The sequence below is a fragment of the Dendrobates tinctorius genome, unplaced genomic scaffold, assembly GCF_039654945.1.
Source record: "Dendrobates tinctorius isolate UK_male_01 unplaced genomic scaffold, ASM3965494v1 ptg000116l, whole genome shotgun sequence".
NCBI lineage: Eukaryota > Metazoa > Chordata > Amphibia > Anura > Dendrobatidae > Dendrobates > Dendrobates tinctorius.
Window position 1 is genome coordinate 5,909,461 of NW_027361784.1, and position 26,580 is coordinate 5,936,040.

The window sequence follows — 26,580 nt, forward strand, 5'->3', positions numbered from 1 at the left end:
GCATTGCAAATTTTTATCCTAACCTCCGATCAAAATTGGACATGTCACTGCTCTGTCCATGAAAAATCATGGACATGTGAATGGCCCCATAGACTATCACAGGTAAGGGTGCTCTCCGTGAAAACCACAGAGTTATGACTGAGCGATAACACTCACTTGGGTATGAGCAAACCAAAGGAGATGTTAAACCTGCACACCACAGGTTAATATACTGACAAGGAAAATCCCTAACCCGACCCTGACATGTCCTTGCCTGACCGCAGAGGTTGGCACCCTAAAATTATGCAACGGTGCCTCCACTCAATGTCGTCTGACCGTGAGTATCCTCAACTGTACACAGAGTGTAACCCAAATCAACAACACAGACAGAAGTTGAGACACAGAGCTAAAGACGTGTTCACACAGTCAAACATGAAGGATGGAAGAAAAAGAAAGGAAGTATACATGAAAACTCCTAGACCATGAGTGGAACAAATCGGGAAAAGTACTGAGAAGAGGAACATGCAAACTAATCACAGGAGAAGCAATAGAGAAAACCTCAGCAAGATAATCCTTTGCTGGGGAGCGGGGACTCCAAACATCCATCTAACTTGGAATATAGTCAGCAAAGACTGTAAATGCCAGGATAGTATAAATAGCTCCTCCCAAGATGTGATAGGACAAACCAAAACAAGCAAGTCAAAACATCTGCTTAGAAGCAACGCAGCAAATATAAGACAAGAGCATTATCAGCAGTTGGACAGAGACCACACAGGCTGTAGTCCAACAGAGACGGAAACTGACCCATAACCAGAGTTCACTGGATCGAGACCCGAGAGTAGAGCCATGACATACAGAATGAGCCCATAGAATATATACATATTTTTTTTACAGTTAGAGCATGTTAGTTTAAATGTGACTCATGACTAGTAAAAATATTTTTAGAAGATAACATACAGTATTTTCATGCTCTATTGTAAATGTTATTGCTGCAGCGAAAGGCATTTCCATTTTCAAAAGGACACTAATTTATATGGCAGCACGTCGCATCAAGGTTAATAGTAAGGCTGGTCATACACATGAGACTACTGTCAGCTAAACATACGCTCCTTACTTCACCATGCAAATGAATGCTTGACTCGGTTGTTTTCAAAGGGGAGAGAGACTAAAGCTGATGCAAGACACCACTTAGCTCTCCTGAAAACAGAAGGATCAGGCAGTGAAATTCCAACTGCCCATTCATTCTCTTAACCTGACATAACCTGAAGAGGGAGAGTTAGAAAACTGTCATATGCATCAAATGGCTGGATAGTTTCCCCAAATTCAACCACATTTTCATCCAATGTGTATGGGGATTAGTGATCTTAAGCAGTGCTTTTATTTGTTATAATTCATTATATCCATGAGTTCCCATTGGCCAATTTAATCTGTAAGAAATGACGACAATGTGGATGTTGAGATTCATAGTTCACTTATTAGGTATCAGTTATTAAAACTAACTGGGTCAGTAAGACATTTTTGGAGACAATATTTGAAGAAAGTACATGTTCTGTCATTTTTTCCAATGTTAATGTTAGGACGGCGGAATGCACCAAATATAAAATAACAGGAGGTGCGTTCGCCGCCCGGAGTCCACCGTGCGGTAGGTGACAAGACCGCTGCTGAACAATGGCAGATGCACCTAATCAATGAGGTACTGCGCTCGGGTTAACGTCACCCGAACGCTAAGAACGGCTCTGTTCTGGCACAGAGTCGCAAGAGGCAAAGTTAATGTCACAGAGGCCTGTGTGTGACGTCGCAACAGCGACCAAGAGTAGCTGCGGTTAGTGCAGCGCAGCGGCAGGTAAAGCCGCAGACGTCGGCGCTGAAACACAGGCGCTGACGGACGCTAGTGTAGGCGAGGATCACGTGGCGTGTAGCTTGCCACAAGCTGAGACTGACTATCCAACTCTCTGTCACCATTCGTAATATCCAAGGGAAGGGGTTTCATAATGCGTCAGTCACCAGTCCACACATCCGTCACCATACACACACAGCATAATATGCTACACTAGCGCATCGCCGAGCCGCCATGCGGGCTTTTTATAGCGATGCGCTTCCGGGACCTTCCATTAGCTTGGGAAGGACCAATCAGATCCCATGTAGGACCTGAGCATGTGACCCCTGCTCTCCAGTGAGAGGTCAAGTTGCGGGCATGCCCAGTAGCATGGCATGAGGACTTAGCCTCAGGAGCAGTTCCCTGCAGAGCAGGTTGCGCTGCTATTGCTGCACCAGAGGTGGCAGCAACATCCAGGCTGTCAGAGCGAGTCTGAGCAGCAAGCCTGGCTTGCCATGTTTGCTGAGCAACACCCGGAGAGGTCGAGGAAGCATGGGAGACCGCAGGATGTCTTGCTCTGGACTCCCGCTGTGCAGTGCCAGGAATCCGATGCCTAACATTACCCCCCCCTAGGGTCCCCGCCTCACTGCGCTCAAAAGCCGCAGCCAGGAGCGGTGCATGAATATTCTCCACCAGGTCCAAGCCTCGGGACCATGACCCTTCCAGTCCACCAAATGGAACTTTTTGCCACGGACAAACCTGCGCCCCACGATGGCGTTAACCTCATACTCGTCAGACAATAAGTCTGATGACCCGGTGGATGGCTCAGAAAACCGGACCATGTGAACTGGTTTGAGGAGGGACACATGAAACACGTCCGATATGGCCAAATGTGGAGGAAGAGCCAGGCGGTAGACCACTGAGCTAAGTCGCTCGAGGACCTTGAACGGTCCAATGTATCGTGGTGTGAACTTGGGAGACTCGACCCGCAAATTAATGTTCCGGGTGGAGAGCCACACCATGTCGCCAGGGGAGAAGCTTGGCGCAGGTCGCCGGTGCGTGTCGGCGGACGCCCTCATCCCTTCTTTAGATGCCCGGATAGCAACCTGAGTGTGATCCCAAATGTCCCGGGCCTCCACTGCCCAGTCTGCCACCCTGGAGTCAGTGGAGGACACCGGCATTGGGACAGGGACGCGTGGGTGTTGACCATAATTTAGGAGAAAGGGCGTCTGACCAGTGGAATCGGCCACCTCATTGTTTAGGGCAAATTCAGCCCAAGGCAGCAAGGATGCCCAGTCATCCTGCCTGGCAGAGACAAAATGTCGTAGATAGGTGACCAAGGTCTGATTGGCCCTTTCGACCAAGCCATTCGTCTCGGGATGGTAGGCGGAGGACAGATTTAGCTCGATGCTGAGTAAGCTGCAGAGCTCCCTCCAAAAACGAGACGCAAACTGGGGACCTCGGTCACTTACGATTTTGTCCGGCATACCATGTAAATGGAATACATGCTTAATGAACAGGACGGCCAGACCTCGGGCGGAAGGTAGGCGTGCGAGTGGCACCAGATGTACCATTTTAGAAAAATGTTCGGTAACCACCCAGATGACCGTACTGCCACTGGACTTGGGCAGGCCAACTATAAAGTCCATGCCCACCATTTCCCATGGTCTATCCGCTACTGGCAGGGGAAACAAGAGCCCCGCCGGCCTCTGTCTAGAGGACCTGTTTCGGGCACACGAGACGCATGCTTTCACGTATGCCTTGACGTCTCGAGCCATATGTGGCCACCAGTATGACCTTGCCAGGAGTTCGGTGGTCTGTTTATTACCAAAATGGCCACCTAGCCTGGAGGCATGTGCCCAGGCAAGAACCTCCGGCCGTAGCCGAGGGGGCACCAAGGTCTTGCCTGGCGGTACCAACTCGAGAGCGATAGGAGCCACGGTCGTAAAACTCTCCGCTCTTCTTCTGAACTAAGAAGAAGCCTGCCCCAGCCGGTGACACAGACTTCCTGATAAAGCCCCACGCCAGGTTCTCCCGGATATATTGGGACATTGCCTCTGTCTCCGGAAGAGACAATGGGTAGACACATCCTCGAGGAGGTTCTGTGCCCGGCAGGAGGTCAATCGGGCAATCATAGGGACGGTGCGGTGGGAGTGTCTCCGCAGACTTCTTAGAGAAGACGTCCGCATACTGATGGTAAGGTTCAGGAAGCGTGGAGAGATCTGTAGGCAGCTCTGTAGACGCTACCTGAAGACTGTCCCTTAGACACCTTCCCTCGCAGTCCTTGCTCCAGCCCAGTATTCTCCCCGACGCCCAATCAATGTGAGGGGAGTGACAACGAAGCCAGGGAACCCCGAGGAGTACCTGATCGATGCCATGAGGCATAATAAGCAAGGACAGGGTCTCCCGATGTGAGGGGGACATGGCGAGACCGAGTGGGACCGTCTGATGGGTCACTTGAGACGGAAATGGTGCCCCATCCACAACCCTGTTGGTCAGAGGTTGTGGGAGTAATACCAGGGGGATAGAGTGACTCTGGGCAAAACTCGAGGACATAAAGTTCCCCTCGGCCCCGGAGTCCAGAGTAACCTCTGCCTCCCAGGTGGAGGAACCATTATCCAGAGTACACCGGAATACCGGCTTAGGTGAAAAGGGCCCCATCTGGGACTGGCCACCACCTACAACCATGCAATGGGGTCGTCCCTTTGGCCGCTGAGGACATGTGCCAGCCGAGTGGCCAAAGTTTCGACAGTGATAACAGTGCACAGAGCCCCGCACCTGACGTGGCTTAGTACCGGTGCGAGATACCTCCATGGGCTCGATGGAGGAAGGCTCCTGAGCGGAATGGCTCAGCGGTTCGGTAAAGGTGGGAGCCAGGTTAATCTTACGTCTGGATTGAGTCCTCTCCAGCCCGCGCTCCGTGAACCGGAGATCAATGAGGGTGGAGACGGAGATCAATTCCTCCAGAGTTGTGGGAATATCTCGGGTGGCTAGAGCATCCTTGACGTGCTCAGCTAGGCTTCTCCAGAACACTGGGACTAACACTTTGTCCGGCCACTCCAGTTTGGAAGCCAACGTCCGAAACCGGACAGCATAACGGCTAACCGAGAGTGACCCTTGTGTTAACTCTAACAGTTGGAGAGCCGTATCATGCGTGAACCGTGGTTCCAAGAAGACCTGCTTCAGAGCCGCGAGGAACTGAGCAGGCCCCTGAACCACGGGATTATCACGTTCCCACAACAGTGTGGCCCACTGCAATGCCCGGCCAGCTAACAAGGAGACAATAAAGCCCACCTTGGCCCGCTCTGTAGGAAACCGTGCAGCCAGCAACTCCAGGTGAATGGAGCACTGACTGACGAATCCCCTACAGGTGGCGTTTTCACCTGAAAACTTATCGGGGAGCGGGAGGGAAGAGATTGCTGGCGAGGGCAAAAGTGTTGGCACACGCGAGACAGCCTCAGCGACCGTCTGGGCGGCAGCTAGCGCAGCATTCGCAGCTGAGTTGGTGCTCTTGATAGCCGCCAACCTGCTCTCCAGCTGCCGAATGTAGTGCTGCAGCTGCTGCACGTCTGTCATTGTCAGCCAGACCCTGGCGCTAGTGTAATGTTAGGACGGCGGAATGCACCAAATATAAAATAACAGGAGGTGCGTTCGCCGCCCGGAGTCCACCGTGCGGTAGGTGACAAGACCGCTGCTGAACAATGGCAGATGCACCTAATCAATGAGGTACTGCACTCTGGTTAACATCACCCGAACGCTAAGAACGGCTCTGTTCTGGCACAGAGTCGCAAGAGGCAAAGTGATGCCGAGACGCGGCTCTGTTAATGTCACAGAGGCCTGCGTGTGGCGTCGCAACAGCGACCAAGAGTAGCTGCGGTTAGTGCAGCGCAGCAGCAGGTGAAGCCGCAGACATCGGCGCTGAAACACAGGCGCCGACGGACGCTAGTGTAGGCAAGAATCACGTGGCGTGTAGCTTGCCACAAGCTGAGACTGACTATCCAACTCTCTGTCACCATTCGTAACATCCGAGGGAAGGGGTTTCATAATGCATCAGTCACCAGTCCACACATCCGTCACCATACACACACAGCATAATATGCTACACTAGCGCATCGCCGAGCCGCCATGCGGGCTTTTTATAGCGATGCGCTTCCGGACCTTCCATTAGCTTGGGAAGGACCAATCAGATCCGACGCAGGACCTGAGCATGTGACCCCTGCTCTCCAGTGAGAGGTCAAGTTGCGGGCATGCCCAGTAGCACGGCATGAGGACTTCGCCTCAGGAGCAGTTCCCTGCAGAGCAGGTTGCGCTGCTATTGCTGCACCAGAGGTGGCAGCAACATCCAGGCTGTCATAGCGAGTCTGAGCAGCAAGCCTGGCTTGCCGTGTTTGCTGAGCAACACCTGGAGCAGTCGAGGAAGAATGGGAGACTGCAGGATGTCTGGCGCTGGACTCCCGCTGTGCAGTGTCAGGAATCCGACGCCTAGCAGTTATTACATGTGCACAGTGAACATTTTCCAAGCAGTGAAGATGCTGCTCTCTTGTTCTTCTTGAAAATTCTTTGTTAATAACTATCTAAATTGCATTAGAAAGGGTTCAACCAAAGGTTAGGAAATTGGGTCTGCTTTTTTACAGAATTAGACCTACGCTTGACTATGAGCTGGTAATATTGATGTGTAATAGTTTTCTATACAAAAAGTTTGATGAAATATTAATAGCATCAAGGAATTCCCAGTTAATTTCCAATGCCGTGATTTGGCTGTAAGTTATACAGCCTTAAAATGACTATAAACACTGAAAAAAGTAAGTTGATTCAATAACAGGGGAAGACATATTTTATTTCCTGTTGCAGAACAAACCATATTTCACTAAGAACCTTATTTAATGGAAAGATCTGTTTTAGGCAAAAGATCTTAAGCTGGCCATTAATGGCAGATGACTGCCTGCCGAAGGATGCTTCTGCCGATCAGCAGACAGCCATCTTAGCCGGCACTCCCGTAGACAGAAGGCATGCTTGGCCAAGTATTTCTGTGTGCTCTATGAGAAAGCCACCAGCTGACATGTCGACTGACGGCTTATCTCCGGGAGAAAAATGAAATCGACAATAGTCAAGCGGACGCGCCTAATTGACATCACTCCTGACCATCAGTGTGTGGATGCCATCATACCCATTAGACCATCAGCTGAACCAGTCTATTATTATTATTATTATCATTATTATTATTATACATTGTTATAGCGCCATTTATTCCATGGCGCTTTACATGTTAAAAGGGGCAAATATAGACAAGTACAATTAACATGAGCAATGCAAAACACACACAAGTACTGAAGGAGAGAGGACCCTCCCCGCAAGGGCTCACAGTCTACAGGGGATGGGTGAGGATACACTAGGAGAGGGTAGAGCTGGTCGTGCGGCGGTTCAGTAGACTGGGGATCAATGCAGGTTGTAAGCTTGCGAAAGAGGTGGGTCTTCAGGTTCTTTTTGAAGGTTTTCATGGTAGGCGAGAGTCTGATGTGTTGTGGTAGAGAGATCCAGAGTATGGGGGAAGTACGGGAGATGTCTTGTATGCGGTTGTGGGAAGAAGAGATAAGAGGGGAGTTCAGAAGGAGATCTTGAGAGGATCAAAGGTTGCGAGTGCGTAAGTACCAGGAGACCATGTCACAGATGTATGGAGGAGACAGGTTGTGGATGGCTTTCTATGTCATGGTTAGGGTTTTGAACTGGAGCTTCTGGACGATATGAAGCCAGTGAAGGGCTTGGCAGAGGGGAGAGGCTGGGGAATAATGGAGAGACAGGTGGATTAGTCAGGTAGCAGAGTGTAGGATGGATTGGAGTGATGCCAGAGTGCTAGAGGGGAGGCCAGAGAATAGGAGGTTGCAGTAGTCTAGGCGGGAAATGATAAGGGCGTGCACTAGTGTTTTTGTGGTTTTTGAGTTTTTGTGGTTTCTATATTGATGGGTTCAGCTGACACTAGTCTGATATGTATGGTGGCCTTTAAACATTGAAGATTTTTAATGGTATGGTCATTAGTGTATTGCAAATCCAAAGAAATGAGCTGCAGCATAAGCTGGTATACATGCAATATGAAGGAACACATTCGAGTTGTGGCCAATAGACAGATAAAACCCAAGAAGAATAACAAAATGAGCATGTACCCTACAGTAAGTAAATAAGTAAATAGTCATAGTACATGTAAATTACGTAGGATAATATTTTGATCAAAAAAGGGTAAAAGCCATCCAAGAATTCCTATCCTCTGGAATTCTTTGCCCCAACACGTCCAACTAACACCCACAATCGGATCCTTCAGACTGGACCTGAAAACCCACCTCTTCAGCAAAGCTTACAGCCTGCAATGACCCCGCTGCCTCCTCACCACTACTGGAGCTACCGCCTCACCATCAATGGAGCTGCAGCAAACCCCCAACCTACTGTCCTCTCTCCCCTCTGTATCAGTCTGTCATTGTTAGTTTGCTTACTGTAAGTGATATCTGTAATTTGTATGTAACCCCTTAGGTCTAGCACCATGGACTCAATGGTGCAATATAAATAAATAATAAATAATAATAACTAGCCATCCCTCCATGACAAGGTGTATCCATCAGAATGGTCATATCCTATCTCTAGTATTAAAATCTAGCAGAGCAGGATAGAGGCTTGACTGGTCAGACACCCATTCATGGGAAGCTATAAAGATGAAATGCCTAGCTCAGAAAGGGGATCCACACCCCCGTTTGTACAGCAAACTATAGCAAAACCATAGAAATAAGCCGGAGCATATGCTGGTATAGATGCAATGTGTAGGAGCAGTTTCACATTTTGTCCATAAATAATGATTTTTTTTTCTGTTGGGTTTAGTCATCAGTGTAATGTCTAAATTATCTGACTTCGTTCCAGTTCATAATAATATATCTTTAGTTCTGCTGAACATTTGTTATCATATAAATTATACATTTCTGTTAACTTTTGTGTCGTGTGTCTGGGCACCTTAAGACACTCTATGATCGGCCAAGATATTCACAATCAAGGAGCTTTTACACTACGTGATCGTGGCAAGTACACAATCGCCAGCTGGCTACATGTTTGGTGATTGGAGGCCATTTAATAACCTGTTTAGACATGACGACTGCACTTCCAATGCACCGGACGATCAGTATTTGATTGCTCTGTACACATCGACTGCCATTGTTCTCAGCAGCACGTTATCCTCAGTCTGAAACAGTGGTTAAACCAAGACAAATGTAGGTATAAAAAACTGGGACTCTATGTTGTCGTTGATAAAGATGCTATGCAGCAATGATATATAATGCCATATATTAATGCATAACTATACATAAATATATTGTGTATATATTTAGTTATGAAGCAGTGAGGGGATCACATGCGAGGGTCGATATGTATCCCTCAGGATGCACATAGAAGCGTATTGAGGCTGCTGGAGTGCATTGTAGTCACAGGCATACAGTAGCTGTGATTGCAGTGTAAAATAAAAGTAGTGTGGGCCTAGCCAAGTTGTTTGGCCAAGGCAATGTTTAGGACCTGACCAGTTCGGGAAGCAGAAAGCAAACCCCCGACCTGGATCATGACAGTTTCTAGACTCAAAGCAGAAATAATTTGCCCTCTTACTAGCATATTTATAGACAGATTCTGTCATCTTATTAGAGAAAACTACCATCTTCTTCAGTTTCCAACAGCCTTTATTCCCCCTTTTTTTGCATCTAGTTGTATAACCCTTTTTTAGAGGTAGAGTAACGTTGCAGCTTCATGATGAGGAGTGATCCTGGGTGGAGGACTTGGTTTATGAAATCTGCCCTTTTGTCATTTCCTATAAATCAAAAGTTCACAAATGTACATTACAGAATTAGTATCATTATAGCAATGCCTGCCACTTTATCACTGATTTTACACTTTGATCTTTTGGCCTAAAGTCCAAATGCTCTGATATCGAAAAGGTTCAACCAACTTTTCCCCAAGACATGACTTTGTGGTATAAAAATCCAGCACACCATAACCTGATTTCAAAATGCTGATCCTTTTGTTCTATAAGAGATAAGTCGCCACCAGATATGTCTGGCAGTGGCTCTCTCGTAGAAAACACATGAGCACCCCAGTGTATGACAGAGTTGGGGTGTGAAAAGAGAGAGTGATCCACTCACTTTAGATTGCTGTCGCCCGAAAAAATTTCCAGCTGATCATTTAGCTAGCATCTATCTCTCCCAACAACTCTTTGCAAAGGAATGATCAATCTGACAAGCGCTCCTGTGTTCTATATGAGAGAACCACTGCCAGACATATCTGGTGGCGATTTATCTTTTAGAAAACAAAAGGATAAGAAGTCCAAAATTGGAAATACTAGATCCTTATCCCACCTGGCATCATCTATCGGAGACAAAGTTAGATTCCACAATAAACCATTGACTGAACACGTGGATATCAGCCCACGTTAGTCTGCACATGGAAAGCTGGTTTGTCGAGCGCACAACTTTGCACTCCACATCAGGAAGGTGTATCACCAGTTCTCAAAATGTTGACGATGGGAAGGAAACATCTTTAACTTGCTGATTTCCTGTACACAACTACCTAACATGTTTTTGGGATCCATGTTTTTTCTTAAACCCATACTTGGTGGGAAAAAATGAAAATAGAGTTACGTTGATTTTATTTCTGTTTTTCTTTTTATCTGATATTTGCCAGATGCAGAACTCTGGCATCACTGATTTTGTCAAGTATTTAAGAAATATTATATAACTATATGTGTGCCCAATGCTATTGCATCGGGAGGGTAGTAACATCATGATGGGGCAGCTTTGTGGTGCTGGGGGTGGCAGCCTACCCACTTCCGTGCAGTCACAACCGGCAGGAAAGACGGTGTTTTGCGGCCTGTGCTGGAGATGGTGTGCGGTGCCATCAGTGGGTGGCCGCACAAAATCTCCAGCACAGGCCTCATGCCGCGCTCTTTCCTTCCGGCTGTGACTACATGGAGGTGGGTGGGCAGGCAGCCGCGGGATCCAGCACATGTAGTCAGGTGGTGGGTCCTGGCGGGGGTCCGGCGGCGGCATCCCTCTCATTACTTCCCCCTCATTACACCCTCTCGTTACACCCCTCTCATAGCCGGCAGGAAAGACAATGTTTTGCGGCCTGTGCTGGAGATGGTGTGCGGCGCCACCAGAGGGTGGCTGCACCCAATCTCCAGCACACGCCTCAAGCCGCAGTCTTTCCAGCCAGCTGTGACTGCACGGAGGTGGATGGGCAGGCAGCGGCGGGATCCGGCGTGTGTAGTCAGGCGGTGGGTCCTGGCGGGGGTGCGACGGCATCCCTCTCATTACTCCCCCCATTACACCCTCTCACGGCACACTCATTACTCCCCCCTCATTACACCCTCTCATTACACCCACTCATTACACCCTCTCATTATACCCCCTTCATTACACCCCTCTCATTATACCCCTCATTATACCTCTTTCACAGCCTCGTGATTGCAGCGGTGGCCTGGATCTGAGAGGCGGCTGGGATCCAAGCAGCGGCCAGGATTCCAGCGGCGATCAGGATCGCAGCGGCAGCCTGGATCCCAGCGGCAGCTGGGATCCCAGCAGCGGTTGGGATCGCAGCGATGGCCTGGGTGGTGGTCGGTATCGCAGCGGCGTTCAGGATCGCAGCAGCGTTCGGGATTGCAGCGGCAGCCTGTATCCGAGTGGCAGCTGGGATCCGAGCGGCGGCTTGGATCCAAGCAGCGGCCGGGATCCCAGTGGCGGTCAGGATTGCAGTGGCAGCCTGGATCCCAGCAGCAGTTGGGATCGTAGCAGTGGCCTGGATCTGAGCGCAGCTGGGAGGTCGGGATCGCAGCTGCGTCCTGGATCCGAGTGGCATCACTTGGGTGTACCAAAATGGCGGTCGGTGTACTTCCGATGCGGCACAGTGGATTGCGAGATTCGGGGATATCCAGACGGAAGTAGATGACAGACAATTTAAGGCAATTACATGTATAGATTGCCATCATTCTTTTATTCATCATTTAGCTCTGAGAATAATTTCATAGAAACATATTTGTTCTTTCCATAAGCATTTGAATAATCGTGAAAGTTATGGAAACAAATGGAGGAAGAGTCAGATTATGTGCAGATGGTGTCCTGGTTGCATTCCTTTTGTTATGTACCATTTATTCTTTAGATATAGAAATCCAATATTCGGTTGGAACAGACTGAGTAAACAATGTATTCCTTCATGGGCTGTTTATGTTCTCTTTATGCAGGAAGTATTTTGGAAAATATTGATCATGAGTAGTGATGAGTGAACGTGCTCAGATAATGTCTTACCAGAGCATGCTGGGTGTTATCAGAGTATCTTGGGCGTACTCATATATTATGTTTGAGTCCCTGCGGCTGCATGATTTGTGGCTGTTAGTCTGAACACAAGTGGGGATTCCCTAATAAACAGGCAATCCCCACATGTGTTCAGGCTAACAGCCACAAATCATGCAGCCGCGGGGACTCGAACATAATATACGAGCATGTTCACTCATCACTAATTAAGAGTAATTCTCGTTTATTTTTTTTTCCATTAATTTATTGTACATGTGAAAATAGGAAACTTTGTACTATATCTTATCAGAGAAATCTGCTTCTTTCTCTACTTGAACTGATCATACATTTGCAAAATTCTCATTTCCTGAGTGGAATCTGTTTTCAGTGAAAATAGACTTTTCCACTACTGAGATAAGAGATGATAGTTGGTACTCATAAACTTGTATGGAGAACTGTAACTGTCACTTCAGGAGAACTGTGTCTGCCTCCAGCTCCTCCCCTTCCATAGAATTTTAGAAGCACCAACTGTCATCTCCTATCTCAGTAATGGGGAAATCCATCTTCACTGAATACAGATTATACCCATGAATTCAGGAGGAGAAAGAAGCAAATTTCTCTGACAAGATATATTACAAAATTGCCTATTTCCATGCGTACTATTGATATATGAAATACAAATTAAAGCAATTAAAATAAGGGTTTTTTTATCATTAGTGAATATGTAAAGGGAATATATCAGAAAATAAGACATAATTTGAATCAGATTATTTACCATTTTTGATGATGTGTTTTACTTCTTGTATGACTATGTATATAATTTTTTTTTTACCAAATTGTGTTTTTCTACACTGGTCAGTGGTGCTCTTACTAAACACTTACAGTGGGGAAAATAAGTACCACATTTCATACACTGTCGATTTTGCAAGTTTTCCCACCTACAAAGAATGGAGAGGTCTGTACTTTTTTGTACTGTATGTGCATTTCAACTGTGAGAGACAGAATCTAAAAAAAAGTCCAGAAAATCACATTGCGCTGGACAGATCTGAAGTGGTCAGCAATGAGTCCAGCTCTAAATCCCATTAAACACCTGTGTTGTTACAATTCACACCAAGGACATAAACATGTGTATAACAAAGCGTGTGCAATTGCAATAATTTTCAGGGAGAAATACTTATTCTTCTGAAACAATTTCAAGGGTGGCAACACTTTCGACCATGACTGTATGTCTCTGCAAAGGCATGTTAGAACATCCTTGCAAAGTTTTTGCAGAGATTGCTAAGCTGAAGGAGCGGTGAGCCAGCTGTTAAAGTCAGATTCCATATACAGAAGGCAGAGATGGTTTGCTAGCATCTCTGCCTTCCAGATCTCTATACACACGTCGCAGGACAAATATTATGTATGAGAAAGTACTTCCTGCTCCCGTCCCAATGATCACATGAGTGAACCCCCCACAAAAGAAGAAGCAAAAAATATTTGGAGAAGCGAACAAGAAAAAATGTTTAGAGTGCTTTAAATTGAATGTACAACGTACCCCCAATTGGTTAATATTGTACAATATACACTTAATGGGTTTGTCTGATACTAAAAATGATCTCCCTAATGTCCATCCCAACCATCAGGAAGCAAACTCTTATCCTTCAGTTAGATGATAATTTTGAAACTTAGTACAACCCCAAATTTTGTACTGGGACCCCGAATTGGAGGTTACACCTCCGCCTCCAAATTTTAATTTTGATGGATGAGCCATGTCTGCCTTTTATAGGCAATGTCATAAACACAAATCTGTTCACGGAGACAGTCACATGCAAAAAAACAAGGTCCGTTCAATACATTGAGTCAGTGGTGAGGAATGTTCAGCAAGATGATATTGCTTTTCCACTTGGCATGAGCAGATAATCACAGGGATAATGAGACAAGCATAGCCACATTGTATAAACTTATCCCCTCCAAATTATAAACCGCTGAGATTCACACGTGTAAGTTTGGACATTTCGGTGATCAAATCACATTTGCTTACATGTCCCCACAGCAGAAGCAGACGAGAGTTGAGATAAAATTAGTTTTGAATGATGTCAGCCTCGCTCTTATCGGCTCCCTTGTCTTTTATGGTGTGTTTTAATTTGCTTTGTTTCCAGTTGGGCTTTGCCTATGAATAAGAGGAGACTACAGATTTCCTGACCTCTAAATCTGGCTAATCCAATAAATAAGAGTGTATTTCTCATCTGGATATTCTTTTCTGGACCATTTTAATCTATTTCTTATAGATTTCATATTGGATATCTGCTTTTTTTTGCTAATAGCTTAAACCTTTTTAAGGTCCAAAGCATGCAAACTAAATAATAAATCACATTTTTAAATAATCCTAATTAAAAATATGTTACCGTTTAGTGTATAAAGCTCCTATGAAGGGCTATACTAATGTCAATTATTGTTTTCTTGGGGAGTAAGGTCCTCCAAAGCTAAACTGATTGCAGCTTGTTCTGCTGCTTTGTCCCGGCAATCCGTTTACATTCAGGTTGATGGACTGTCTGAGAAATGCAGAGACAATTTTGGTCTTCCGGAGTCAAGAATGGCCTAAAAGCCATACTCATTAGAATAGATGGCCAGATAGACAGCAATCCCGACCTCCTCATGCATTGAGCGTTCCCGGGTGTTCTTTGAAGACGTCTTATCTCCCCACCAAACAAAAACATTGGGTGATTGAATTCCAGCTACCCAAACCATAGGTTCCAAGATGTAACATGTTTGGGGGCAGTCAGGGGATCCCCATACACGTCAGATAGATCAGTGGATGTGGCTGACTTCTATCTAATGTGTAGGAAACTTTTACATTGGATTGTGCCCATTGTAGCACATGCTGTTGGCGCCTACATCTACAAATATTGGCATCTAGTTATACAGTGCACAAATAACCATATAGGCATTATTCAATATGGTGCTCAAATGATGCCACATTCTGGTCAAATACTTTAATACAGTTGCCTAAAATTCCATCACCGTACACTACAAAAATATTAAGCAATGCCTAAACAGCAAGAAACACCAAGTAACCAACACCATATAGAGCTCAAGTGCTAGTGACGATGTGCAGTGATGATAACAACTCCACATACATAAAGTAATGTAATAGCCAGTGGTGCACATAGAAATGCACATTGAAATTGGGGGACCCAATAGAGAAAGGTTCAAAGATGACCCATCTGTGGGCCTCTGGCTGCCATTAAAACACTGTCCATCTTCCGGTGATAATGTCATGAGAGTCCAATAGGAGTAACAAAGGCCCCCCATCTAACCAGTTAGATGCCATAGTTGACATGTAAGGGGTTAAACTGATGAAAACAACCCACTCTATACAAACCTTCCTGACATATGGTAGATGTTGGGAGAAGTAGGGAGATGACAAGCAGATCGACACATTGCCTGCCTGTACTGTTAGGCTGTGTGCCCACGATGCGTTTTGTTAAGCGTTTCCACAGTGTTTGTGCCGGATCAGATGCTGCAGAAATGCTTAAAAGATGCATCAAATTAATTAGCATGCGTTTTTGGCTTTTTGTGCCAATGCATGCATTTTTAACCGCTCAGGAATTGCTTAGTGGCTAAAAACGCAGCATGCTCATTAATTCCCGCATTGCTCAGCGTTTTTAGCCATCCCCAATGTTCCCAGAAATCGCGTGTCAAAAAATGCGTCAAAAACGCGTCAAAAACCGCCCAAGAAACGTGCGGAAAAAGACGCGCGTTTTCTGGGAAAGGGGATCCTTTTCCTGAGCGTTTAAAAACGCTAGCGTGGGCACATAGCCTCAATAATAAATGTTTTATTTATTAAATAACAATGCTATAAATTATTATTAAAGGGGTTGTATGGTCCAAACTGATGCAGACTTATAAATCTCACCAGCACAAGTTATGGAGCGGGCTGTATAAATGTATGGAGTGAGGCTGCTCCCACTAGTGGGGCTCTGGATGGGAGTATGTATAATATTCATACCCTCCGATCCCGGCTCAGAAACAGGCAAATACAGGCATCGCACAGTGCGTGCGCTGGGAAGATTCATAAGTCAAGGTTTCCATTTGCCACAAGCTTCTGGTACCAGGGCTTCTATGGCTCCCCATTTGGCTAATGTTGTCTCTACAACTGCGAGACCTGCTTTGTTTAGACTTAGGGCCCTAATAAACATTAGACTAATGTCAGCCAAACCTAATGATATCGGCGGGTTCAGCCGACAGTCTATTTTGTATGGGGCCCCTCAGAAATGATTGCTGGAGGAGATGTTGACTGGACATATCCAATTTCGGATTGCTGATGTCCTGATCCTTCCGGAGATTAGCTGTCCCTAGACTTGTCTAGTAGAAAAAACAAGAGGGCTTAGCCAAATGAGGGCTCATGTGTATGGGAGGATTGGAAGTGATGTCTGCTGGCTGAATGATCGGCTGAGCCACCATTTAGTTGACAATTTTAAGGCCCCCGTATACATTAGACTAATGTTGGTTGAACCTGACAATATCTACGGGTTTGGACTATGGCCTGATTTGTATGGGAACATCGACTGATTGATGGCGGGGAAAGATGTAAAATGAACAGGTTCGATTTCGGACTTCCGATCCCAATGTTCTACCGTAGATAAGCCACTGATCACCATGAAAGTCGTTGACTTTCTCTTAGAGAATACGGGTGCTATTGGCTGAGGTAGGGAGCGCTCCTTTGTATGGGAGAAGCATCTGAGATGGCTGTGGGCTAAACAATCGGCCAAAGCAGTGTTCGTCCAATGGCCATTTAATGTGTATGGAGGGCTTAGGACGTTCTCTTTGTAGTTGCTCTGGCTTAAATAAGTTACCTAAACTTCCCTCTACTAACTCTGATTAATATTTGGAGATAGGTTTTATAGACTAGACTATCTCTCTAAGTCAGTATATTTACAATGTAGTCTCCATGCTTGCTCCACTGTGGACTCCATGGATGCAGTATAATAACCTAAACTGTATTTTACAATTAAAATATACAAAAATGTGTATGTCATAGCGAATCTGCAGATGCTCGCCTTGACAACCATATTAAAGACATTCTCATCCTGTTGGCATCGATAATAAGGAACTTGTAATACAAACAAAGGGGAGGACGAGGCTGTTGTCAAGGAAAGTGAAAGTGTTCAGCACATGTCTACATTTCTGTGTCTGCAGGAGAGTTGGAAGCTTTCCAGAAGGACGGAGAACGCAAGATCCAGAGTCGACAACAGCTTCCAGTTGGAACAACTTGGGGGCCCTTTGCAGGCAAGATGGACTTGAACAATGATAACAACATTTTGGTATGTGGTAATTTGAATCAGCCAATGCATTAAATGTATGTTAATGTTTCTATAGTCCTATTAATCCTAAATGATGACTAGCACAAAACATTTGTTCAACCTCATCTTCAGGAATTGAGTAGATACAATATTATTTTACAAAGCTGCAGGGAATTGTAGGTACCATTGAGCTTTCAGTCTGACATTAGATTACAGGCCTGTGTTCTGTCAAAGAGTGTACAGTTCAGCTTATGCAGCCTTTATGATGCCCATGTAGAGAGTTAACCCAGCATTAGTTGATTCCATCCATATTGTTATTGGTTGCTGAGAACCTATGCAGGATTTTTATCTTGAGAAGTAGAAGGGTCAAGAAAAATAGAAAGATGAGGAAAAAAAACACTACTTTGTCGATGGCTAAAGCATAGTAAGGGGTGTCAATTAATTCTATGGAGCTATCTCTCATCGATGTATGCCATTGATCAATGTCATATTGGAACATTGGTAACATGATGAACACAGAGGAGACATCATCTGTGAGTCATAAAAGGGTGTATGGTAACGCACAAAAAGGATACTAGTGGCACGTGACTAGCTTCAAAGCCAGGTCCAAACAGAGTCACTTTCTATAGAACACTTATGACACGTAATTCGGTCCAAACCTTGGCCTACCAATGGTTCTTATCCCTTTGGATGTCCAGTCTAACTCTGGTCCTACACATGAATTAGCCACACGTTTAGTCAGCAGACAGCTATCTCTTCTGACTTCCCAAGGACACATAAGCATTCATGTATCTTCAACAGAAAAAGAGAAAGCCACTGCCAGATATTTCTGACCGATGTCTAACAGCAGATACAACAGCCCAATCCTTCACTCCTTCAACATCATCTTTTGGGAAAGAGTCTAAAGTCCCTCAGACACACTATATGTTTGGCCGGTTCCAACAAAATTTAGTCTAATGTATATGGAAGCCTCAAGCCCTAAGCCAATAAAGAGTATATCCTAAAACAGCCTGTGTATCTTCATGATGGTTATATCTGAATTCCATATGCCTATCCTACTCTATACTTAGGTCACGCCAGTATCAATCCTGTTAGTAGGACTTTAATAGGGAATTGCAATAAAATCAACCAAGAGGACACTAAGACACGAGGCTTATAAAACAGCAGAAGATTTAGAAGACTCCAGAAAATAAGTTTATGTTAATGTTCTTCTTTTTGCCCATATCGTGGCCATTCTCGAATTAATGATTTTGAGGTGGTGGCATGGCAGATGTGTGATAAGTTTGGGAAGAATTACATAGAAGAGCATAGAGCATATCACCAAGGTCTGTGCTGGAAAATAACAGGGTGGATTAAGAGCCCGGCGTCACGTTAAGCATTTTTTCTTGTGAAAATATTAGAATGTAAATTTCTAAATATGTGGTTCCAACTGGCTGAACTGTTCAATTATGAATTTATGAATGCAGCTACAGTACAATGCACCATATTACTGATGTCTTAAGCCGTTCCTGACTCTACATCCAGGCTCTTTGAATATGACAGATGCCGTGCTACCGCTGCTTGTCATTGGTCTGTATACTATAGATTTTCTAGAAATCCTGGTATCCCTGCATATAACAGGTTCTTCATATTTAAGGCAAGGTTTGGGGTAATATCCTTCTTCTTCACTTTTGTGTAGACAGGAAGTGACAATTTTCTTAAAATTTTGAAAATTTAAATTCTAAAGAATTCTCCCATATCCCTGGTCTTCATTTTCTTTTCTTTTCTTTTTTATACAGTATTTCTTTTACGTGTTATTTTTTAATTTTTTTTTATGTTTATTGTGATTTATATTATGGTTAAGTGTTTGTTACTTTTTTGTATCATGGAGGGACTGAATTTCACTGCATATACACAACACTCTGGGTTTGATTTAATGTTTGCAAAGTACTCAATATAAAACCACATCTGTACATGGAGTTCATTCTGCAGAGCATTCAGTACAGATGCAATGTGCAGAAGAGAGGTTGCATAGTTAACTAAGGCTCAGATACAGAACCGCATGCATCTAGATACAAAGTCCATATAGTGGCTGCCATAAATATTGCAATAACAATGATATAGCAGCAAAATCCACTAAAGAACCTAGTGAGAAATTTGGTACTGAGTAACAAAGAATTGTTGACTGCTCTTTCCATGTCTAGCTAATAGAAAGAGGCTTCCAGCTCATCAAAAACAGTGGGTGGCATGAACACTCATTGATTTTATTGACCACCCTACGACAAGCAAATAACCATTATCAACATTACCCAATGCAAAAAAGGTCAAAACACAACTATTCCCCATTGCCTACTTTGATTTTAGGACAATGATTAGGTTCTACAAGCGATTAGTGACCTTATTAGTATTTTCCACATCATCAACTTTGATCTTGATCTTCTAACGTTCTCCAAAGTATAGACTCTTCAACAAAATGAACTAGCGCAGGAACTGATGAAAGTTGGGACTTGTGCTTTGATTAAAGCTGGGACTCACTTATGGAGAAAAGTGAAACAGTTCCCGTAATTTATTTTCAAGGGAATACCCTTAGCAGCAGTAGCAATTTTGACTTTACTAGGACTATGACACTTAGTAGAAATCCAATCTAAATAGTAAACCTCCTTAACACCAACTTCTATTTTTTTCTTGCCCTTCATACAGGTGCAAGTTTATTTAACTGTGCATGTGTTTATAATAGAGAGTTGAACAAGGTACTGCCAAATACCTCTATACATCATATCCTCTTGATAAAAAAATGGATTGGGCATGTCTGACCCATCTTTCCCCGGACATCTACCATTGAAGGAAAGTCAAACCACCAGCATACTAATTATATGGTTGGCAAGAGGGTTTGTCTAAGATTCATCTAAGCTATAGGGTCACCTTAACTAGGACATTTTTGGTTAGTAGAGAAGATCCCCTTGCAATGATTCTGTCTATTAACTATAGCTAAGACCTCCATTGAATGAGGCTCCCACCCTTGGATGACCACCTATGTCCAATACAAACCAATGTAGGCATAAAGATGTTCATCAGGTCTCCTAAAGAAGCAGTAAATAACTCTGGATCCCCTGAGCTGATCTTGAGTAGGGGTTGTGGTTCCCCAGCAATGTAGTGTGTTTAGTCAGCAGTCTATGACAAGATTGTCCAAACCATACAATCCTCATAATGTGCATATTTATTGACGAACAGATTGTAAATGGGATATATTTTTTGCACCAAGTGCATCATCTAGGGAGCCCAATGACTCTTTACCAATCGATTCTCCATGTTTAACTTCGTCTTTATATATACTAATCCTAGTTGTGAATCGTGTAAGTTGAAATGACTTTTCAGATGTGAGACCTTTTTAACAAAGGACATTTAGAAGGTTCTTGGTGAGAAAAGCTCCTTACCCTGAGCTGTTAGATGCCACTGATAGTATGTACTTTAAAAAGGATTCGGAGGCTGCTGATAATAGGTATGGAAGCCTGTCCAATACACATCAAGACCATGTAGTAAGTCATTTCTCAGAACTGCTGTCTAATATGTGGAAGTAACAAAACCGTTTCCATCATTGTTTTGCAGCTAAATTCTCAAAAAAACTAGTATTTTATTAGAATCTAATGAGAAATTTGTTGCTGAGTAATAAAGTATTGCTTACTGCTCTTTTAGCTAATAGAAAGAGGCTTCCAGCTCATCCAAAAAAATGGGTGGCATGCAGACCCATTGGTTTTATTGGGCACCCTACCATGAGCAGTGCAGTACATTGCTACTTTGAAATTATCCACAAATTACTAGTACATTGCTTAGGATGTCCTAAAAGGATATTCTCAAGTTTTGAAAGTTATTCCCTATCCACAACATATGGGATCATTTTCCAATTGCTGGGGGTCCGACTGCTGGTGCCTCCAGCATTTCCGAACATGCACACTGCCGCTCCATCCATTCTAATGAGTGAGCCGAAGACCAGTCTAGCGCAGCACTCGCCAATCTCCGGTGCTCCCGTTGAGGTTAGAGTCACACAACAGTTTTCTCGCCCTCTGAAAAATATTTTCCGATTGCGCTAACCAGAATCTTATCAGAGTTTGATCATAGTGGGATTCTTTTTTCTCTGAGGTGAAGAGAAAAAAAAATAAAAACAAGTTTCTCCACCTTTTCCATTAAGTTAATCTGTGAAAATCAGACCACACTTGGATGTCATCTGAGTGCGGTTCGATGTTTTCCACAGACCCCTTAGACTTAGACCCATAGACTTGCATTGCTGATTTTGATCTGACCATAACGGACTTGTCGATCGTTTTTTCCTTGGACCACTCTGCCCAAGGAATAAATGAGACGTGCACAGCCCCATAGTATAACATGGGTATGGGTACGATCAGTCAAAACGAAGGATAACAGCCGCCCGATTTAAACTGTTGTGTCAATGGAGTGGCAGTTGGCAAGATCGACTGCCGCTTTCAAGATCGCTGGGGCTCCACTGATCGAAATCCACCGTTTGGAAAGCAATCCCTTATCCTGTTGATAAGGGAAAACTTTCAAACTTGAGCATACGCCTTAAAGTTACATCAAAAGCTTAAAAAAATCTTGTTAAGAAAACAAATATTTTTCTCATGCATCAGTTTTAAGTACAAAAAAAAGGGGCAAATACAATGTATAATTGGGATATTTAACAGGTATGTGGTGATGCCTATCAGCGTCATTAAACAAAATCATAATGTGTGCATTCATCTTTCCCTGAATTCCATACTACTTTTTTTTTTAATTTTGGCTTCATTTATGACCAAGAACTCGAGTAAATTGAAAATTTCAAAAAATTGTGCTTCACTAGGCAAGGACTAGAAAAGGTGGCAGTCTTTAGTGATTGGGCATGGCTAGGGGAAAAGAAGAGCGGCGTACACTTGCCAATGTGTGCCAAAATTGTGCCAAAATTTTGCTGCAATATATTGGCATTAAACAAGTCAACCAAAAGCTGGCATAGCCATGGTGTACCAAATCTTTCACATAATAAGTAAAACACTTTGATCCATGAGAACAGCACTAAAAGTTGGGCAACACTTCTTGACAATTATGACAGGGGAGCAGCTTGTGCGTAAGGAGAACTGATAAATCAAAAAAATATTATTCATATTTTGTACGTATCTGACATAGTGCTGCTTTTCTGCTATCTGAAAAACAAAAGCGCAAAAATGAAAAAATAATAATAGATAATAATAATAGTAACAATAAGAAGAATATCATACAGTACGTGATAAACAGAATGTATAAACATCTCCATCATAACACCTGAGCTTGGATGAAGAGTTTCTTTCTATAAAAGCTCCCTTGTCTCAAATCTATAATTTGTATTTGTTTTACACGGTGTTGGGGGAAGTTGTGAGGTTTTTACATGCGCTGTCGTTGATCTACAAGCGAACTACTGGGAATAAGTTCAATGTGCGACTTCAATAGCCTATTGTCAGCTGTGTGATAGAAATATTGTGATTAGAGGACTAAAAAAAGGAGTGCTATCTATGTAAGGGGCTTCCAGGATCCTGGAATATGCATGATGCTCCTATTGTCGGCACGTGGTCGCCTGTATTATAGGGCTTTTTCCTTCTTCATTCGACACAAAGATGCTTAAAATAGCTTATCCCCTCATGTCGCTGGTATTCTTCATGTGAATAACACAGTCCTTGCCGATATAATATATAAGTTTATCGGAGTAAGAATAAAGAATAACTGCGTATCGTTGATCTTAGCATGGCATTTACATCATTGTTACTCTTATCAAACCTTTAATTCATGGATCTATCAGAACAAGACATAAGAAAATGCTGCTCCATGACCGTGCAAAACTACAATAAAATAATGTGATTTTATCGTGGGATACATCAGATAGAGAGAAAACAACATATCTCTGGGGTTTTCTGTGTGTAATTTGGATCCCAAGCTTTAATTACCTAGTACTATTAACACATCTCTTGTGTATACCACTGGAGAAAAAGCTATAGTGGGTGCAGAGATAGTAGATGCACATAGGCCCCGGAGGTCACCCAAGGCTCAATTACTACATAACACACCAGTATTATAATCAGCATGTGGAAAGTGAGGGGCCTTTTCTACATTGTGTCCCAGAATTTTCAAGGTACCCATCTGTACTCTAGTAATGTTTCTTACCTACGTAGTGCAGCATAAACTACTACTAAAGAGTGTTGGCACCTTTGCATGGGTATCTCTTTTTTATGTGCCATTTCTCGGTTGTCTCCCATGCTAATTCCTTCTTTCTAAACCAGCCTGAAGAAGGAACCTCTGTGTTCTGAACGTTTGCAAAAAATAATTCTTCTGGTTAGCCTATAAAGGCATTACTCCTAGAATACTTTTACAATTTTGGGGCATCAAAACATTTATGTAATCTTTCCTACTAATATTGTTCTTTAATGCATGTTACATAATCTAAGAGGGAAAGCAACAACTCATTGCATTGCTGTTGTTCAGCTTTGAGTCCAATCTATGGGAAAGTAATTGATAGATCAGTGACACTGAACTGCTATCTCCTCATTATGCTAAATCTCAGTACATTCTATGTGAAGTAGTTTCAACCCTTCTCTCCAGCCTCCTGCTTGTGATATGTTTCTCCCTGTCAGCTCTTACAAGCAGGAGAAAGGAGAGACAGGCTGAAGCTGCATATCATAGATTATACTGAGACTCTGCACAGAGCTATCACAGATAATACAGACAAACAGTGTGAGTCAGGAGAGTCTTATACCTGTAGCAAGTCATTGTATTGGACTCAAATACTATATACAGATGCTTATCACAAAATTAGAATATCATCAAAAAATTAATTTATTTCAGTTCTTCAATACAAAAAGTGAAACTCATATATTATATAAAGTGATTACACACAGAGTGATCTATTTCAAGTGTTTATTTCTGTTAAACACTAATATGCTTGGATACAACACTTCATTAGCAGTGACCTTTTGTTGCTTATCCTCCTTGTGGAGTGTGTCAATGACTGCCTTCTGGACATCTGTCCAGTCAGCAGTCTTCCCCATGATTGTGGAGCCTACTGAAAAAGACTAAGGGACCTTTTGTAAACTCTTAAGACGCCTTTGCAGGTGGTTTTTGTTAATTATTCTAATTTACTGAGATAATGACTTTTGGGTTCTCATTGGCTGTAAGTCATAATCATCAACATTAACAGAAATAAACACGTGAAATAGATCACTCTGTGTGTAATGACTCTATATAATTTGAGTTTCACTTTTTGTATTGAAGAACTGAAATAAATTAACTTTTTGACGATATTCTAATTTTGTGAGAAGCACCTGTAACTAGAGTTGAGCGACTTTTGCTTTTTTAGGGTCGCGTTTCGTTTCGTGAAACCCGACTTTTCCAAAAGTCGGGTCGAGCAAGATCGTCCGATTATAGGGAAAAGTCGGGGTCGTCCCGAAACACGAAACCCAATGTAAGTCAATGGGGAATAAAAGTCGGCAGTGAGAGGAGGACAGGAAACACACCTACAGTGCCCATTTGAATGCCAAAAGCATCAATTCTTCTTACTTAAGCTTGTCAACCTTAATTAACTTCATAATACAAGTTACGCAATGAAAAATGGGGGTTATTTGGCTAAATTTGTGGGGGGGGGGGGGCTGGCTGCAGGTTTTCATGTGCCCTGGGCGAAAGAGCGCCCCTTTAACACATACCACAACTCATCATGCTCCGATACGGCAGAGAAATAGCGGTATAGTACAATGAAAAATACCTCACTTTTTACATCTCATGACGAGGCCCATCTATTTCTCCATACAAAATCATTGGTCCCATATAATGTTTGAAACAGTATATGATGAGCTCCACATAATGCTACAGTATATGTTGGTCCCCATGGATGAAGCTCCACTGTCTTATGGGCCCAAATAATGCTCCAAACATAATGGGCCCCATTTCTACTGCTCTAGTGTATAATGGGACCTGTAAATGCTGCTCCAGTGTCTGATGTCCACCTTTGGAATGTTCCAGTGTATGGTGGGCCCCATCTATCATTCTCCAGAGTATAGTGCTCCCCAAAAATTGCTGTCCCAACATAGAAAACAATCAAATAAGTCTCCTCGCTAGGGAATCCCTGTACTTGTCTGGACAGGTGCTGTAGCTTGCTTAACAGCTCGCCAGCCGTTCTCACGCCCAGTATGGATTGCACGTGATTGCACAAAAGTTAGAAAGGGTACCGTATCCCTGGATAACATGTATGGATAGCGTACACATTCAAAATATATGTCTATACAGCATGAGGCAGGCTCAGACGGTGTTAGGCCAAGTATGGATTGCACGTCATTGCACAAAGGTTAGAAGGGGTACCGTATCCCCGGATAACATGTATGGATAGCGTACACATTCAAAATATATGTCTATACAGCATGAGGCAGGCTCAGACGGTGTTAGGCCCAGTATGGATTGCACGTCATTGCACAAAGGTTAGAAGGGGTACCGTATCCCCGGATAACATGTATGGATAGCGTACACATTCAAAATATATGTCTATACAGCATGAGGCAGGCTCAGACGGTGTTAGGCCCAGTATGGATTGCACGTCATTGCACAAAGGTTAGAAGGGGTACCGTATCCCCGGATAACATGTATGGATAGCGTACACATTCAAAATATATGTCTATACAGCATGAGGCAGGCTCAGACGGTGTTAGGCCCAGTATGGATTGCACATCATTGCACAAAGGTTAGAAGGGGTACCGTATCCCCGGATAACATGTATGGATAGCGTACACATTCAAAATATATGTCTATACAGCATGAGGCAGGCTCAGACGGTGTTAGGCCCAGTATGGATTGCACGTCATTGCACAAAGGTTAGAAGGGGTACCGTATCCCCGGATAACATGTATGGATAGCGTACACATTCAAAATATATGTCTATACAGCATGAGGCAGGCCCAGACGGTGTTAGGCCCAGTATGGATTGCACGTCATTGCACAAAGGTTAGAAGGGGTACCGTATCCCCGGATAACATGTATGGATAGCGTACACATTCAAAATATATATCTATACAGCATGAGGCAGGCTCAGACGGTGTTAGGCCCAGTATGGATTGCACGTCATTGCACAAAGGTTAGAAGGGGTACCGTATCCCCGGATAACATGTATGGATAGCGTACACATTCAAAATATATGTCTCAGGAGGCAGGCTCAGACGGTGTCAGGCAC

The 26,580-nt window shown here is 43.8% G+C and overlaps 1 protein-coding gene across 2 annotated transcripts in view; it reads left to right on the forward strand.

The window, feature by feature from the left end:
- Nucleotides 1-26,580, forward strand: part of ZFPM2 (zinc finger protein, FOG family member 2) — a 626,625-nt gene that overhangs the window by 245,523 nt on the left and 354,522 nt on the right. For both annotated transcript variants that reach the window (XM_073590173.1, XM_073590174.1), the window contains exon 4: nt 17,275-17,399. In XM_073590173.1, the coding sequence (XP_073446274.1) occupies nt 17,275-17,399 (125 nt within the window). The remainder of the gene's footprint in view (nt 1-17,274; nt 17,400-26,580) is intronic.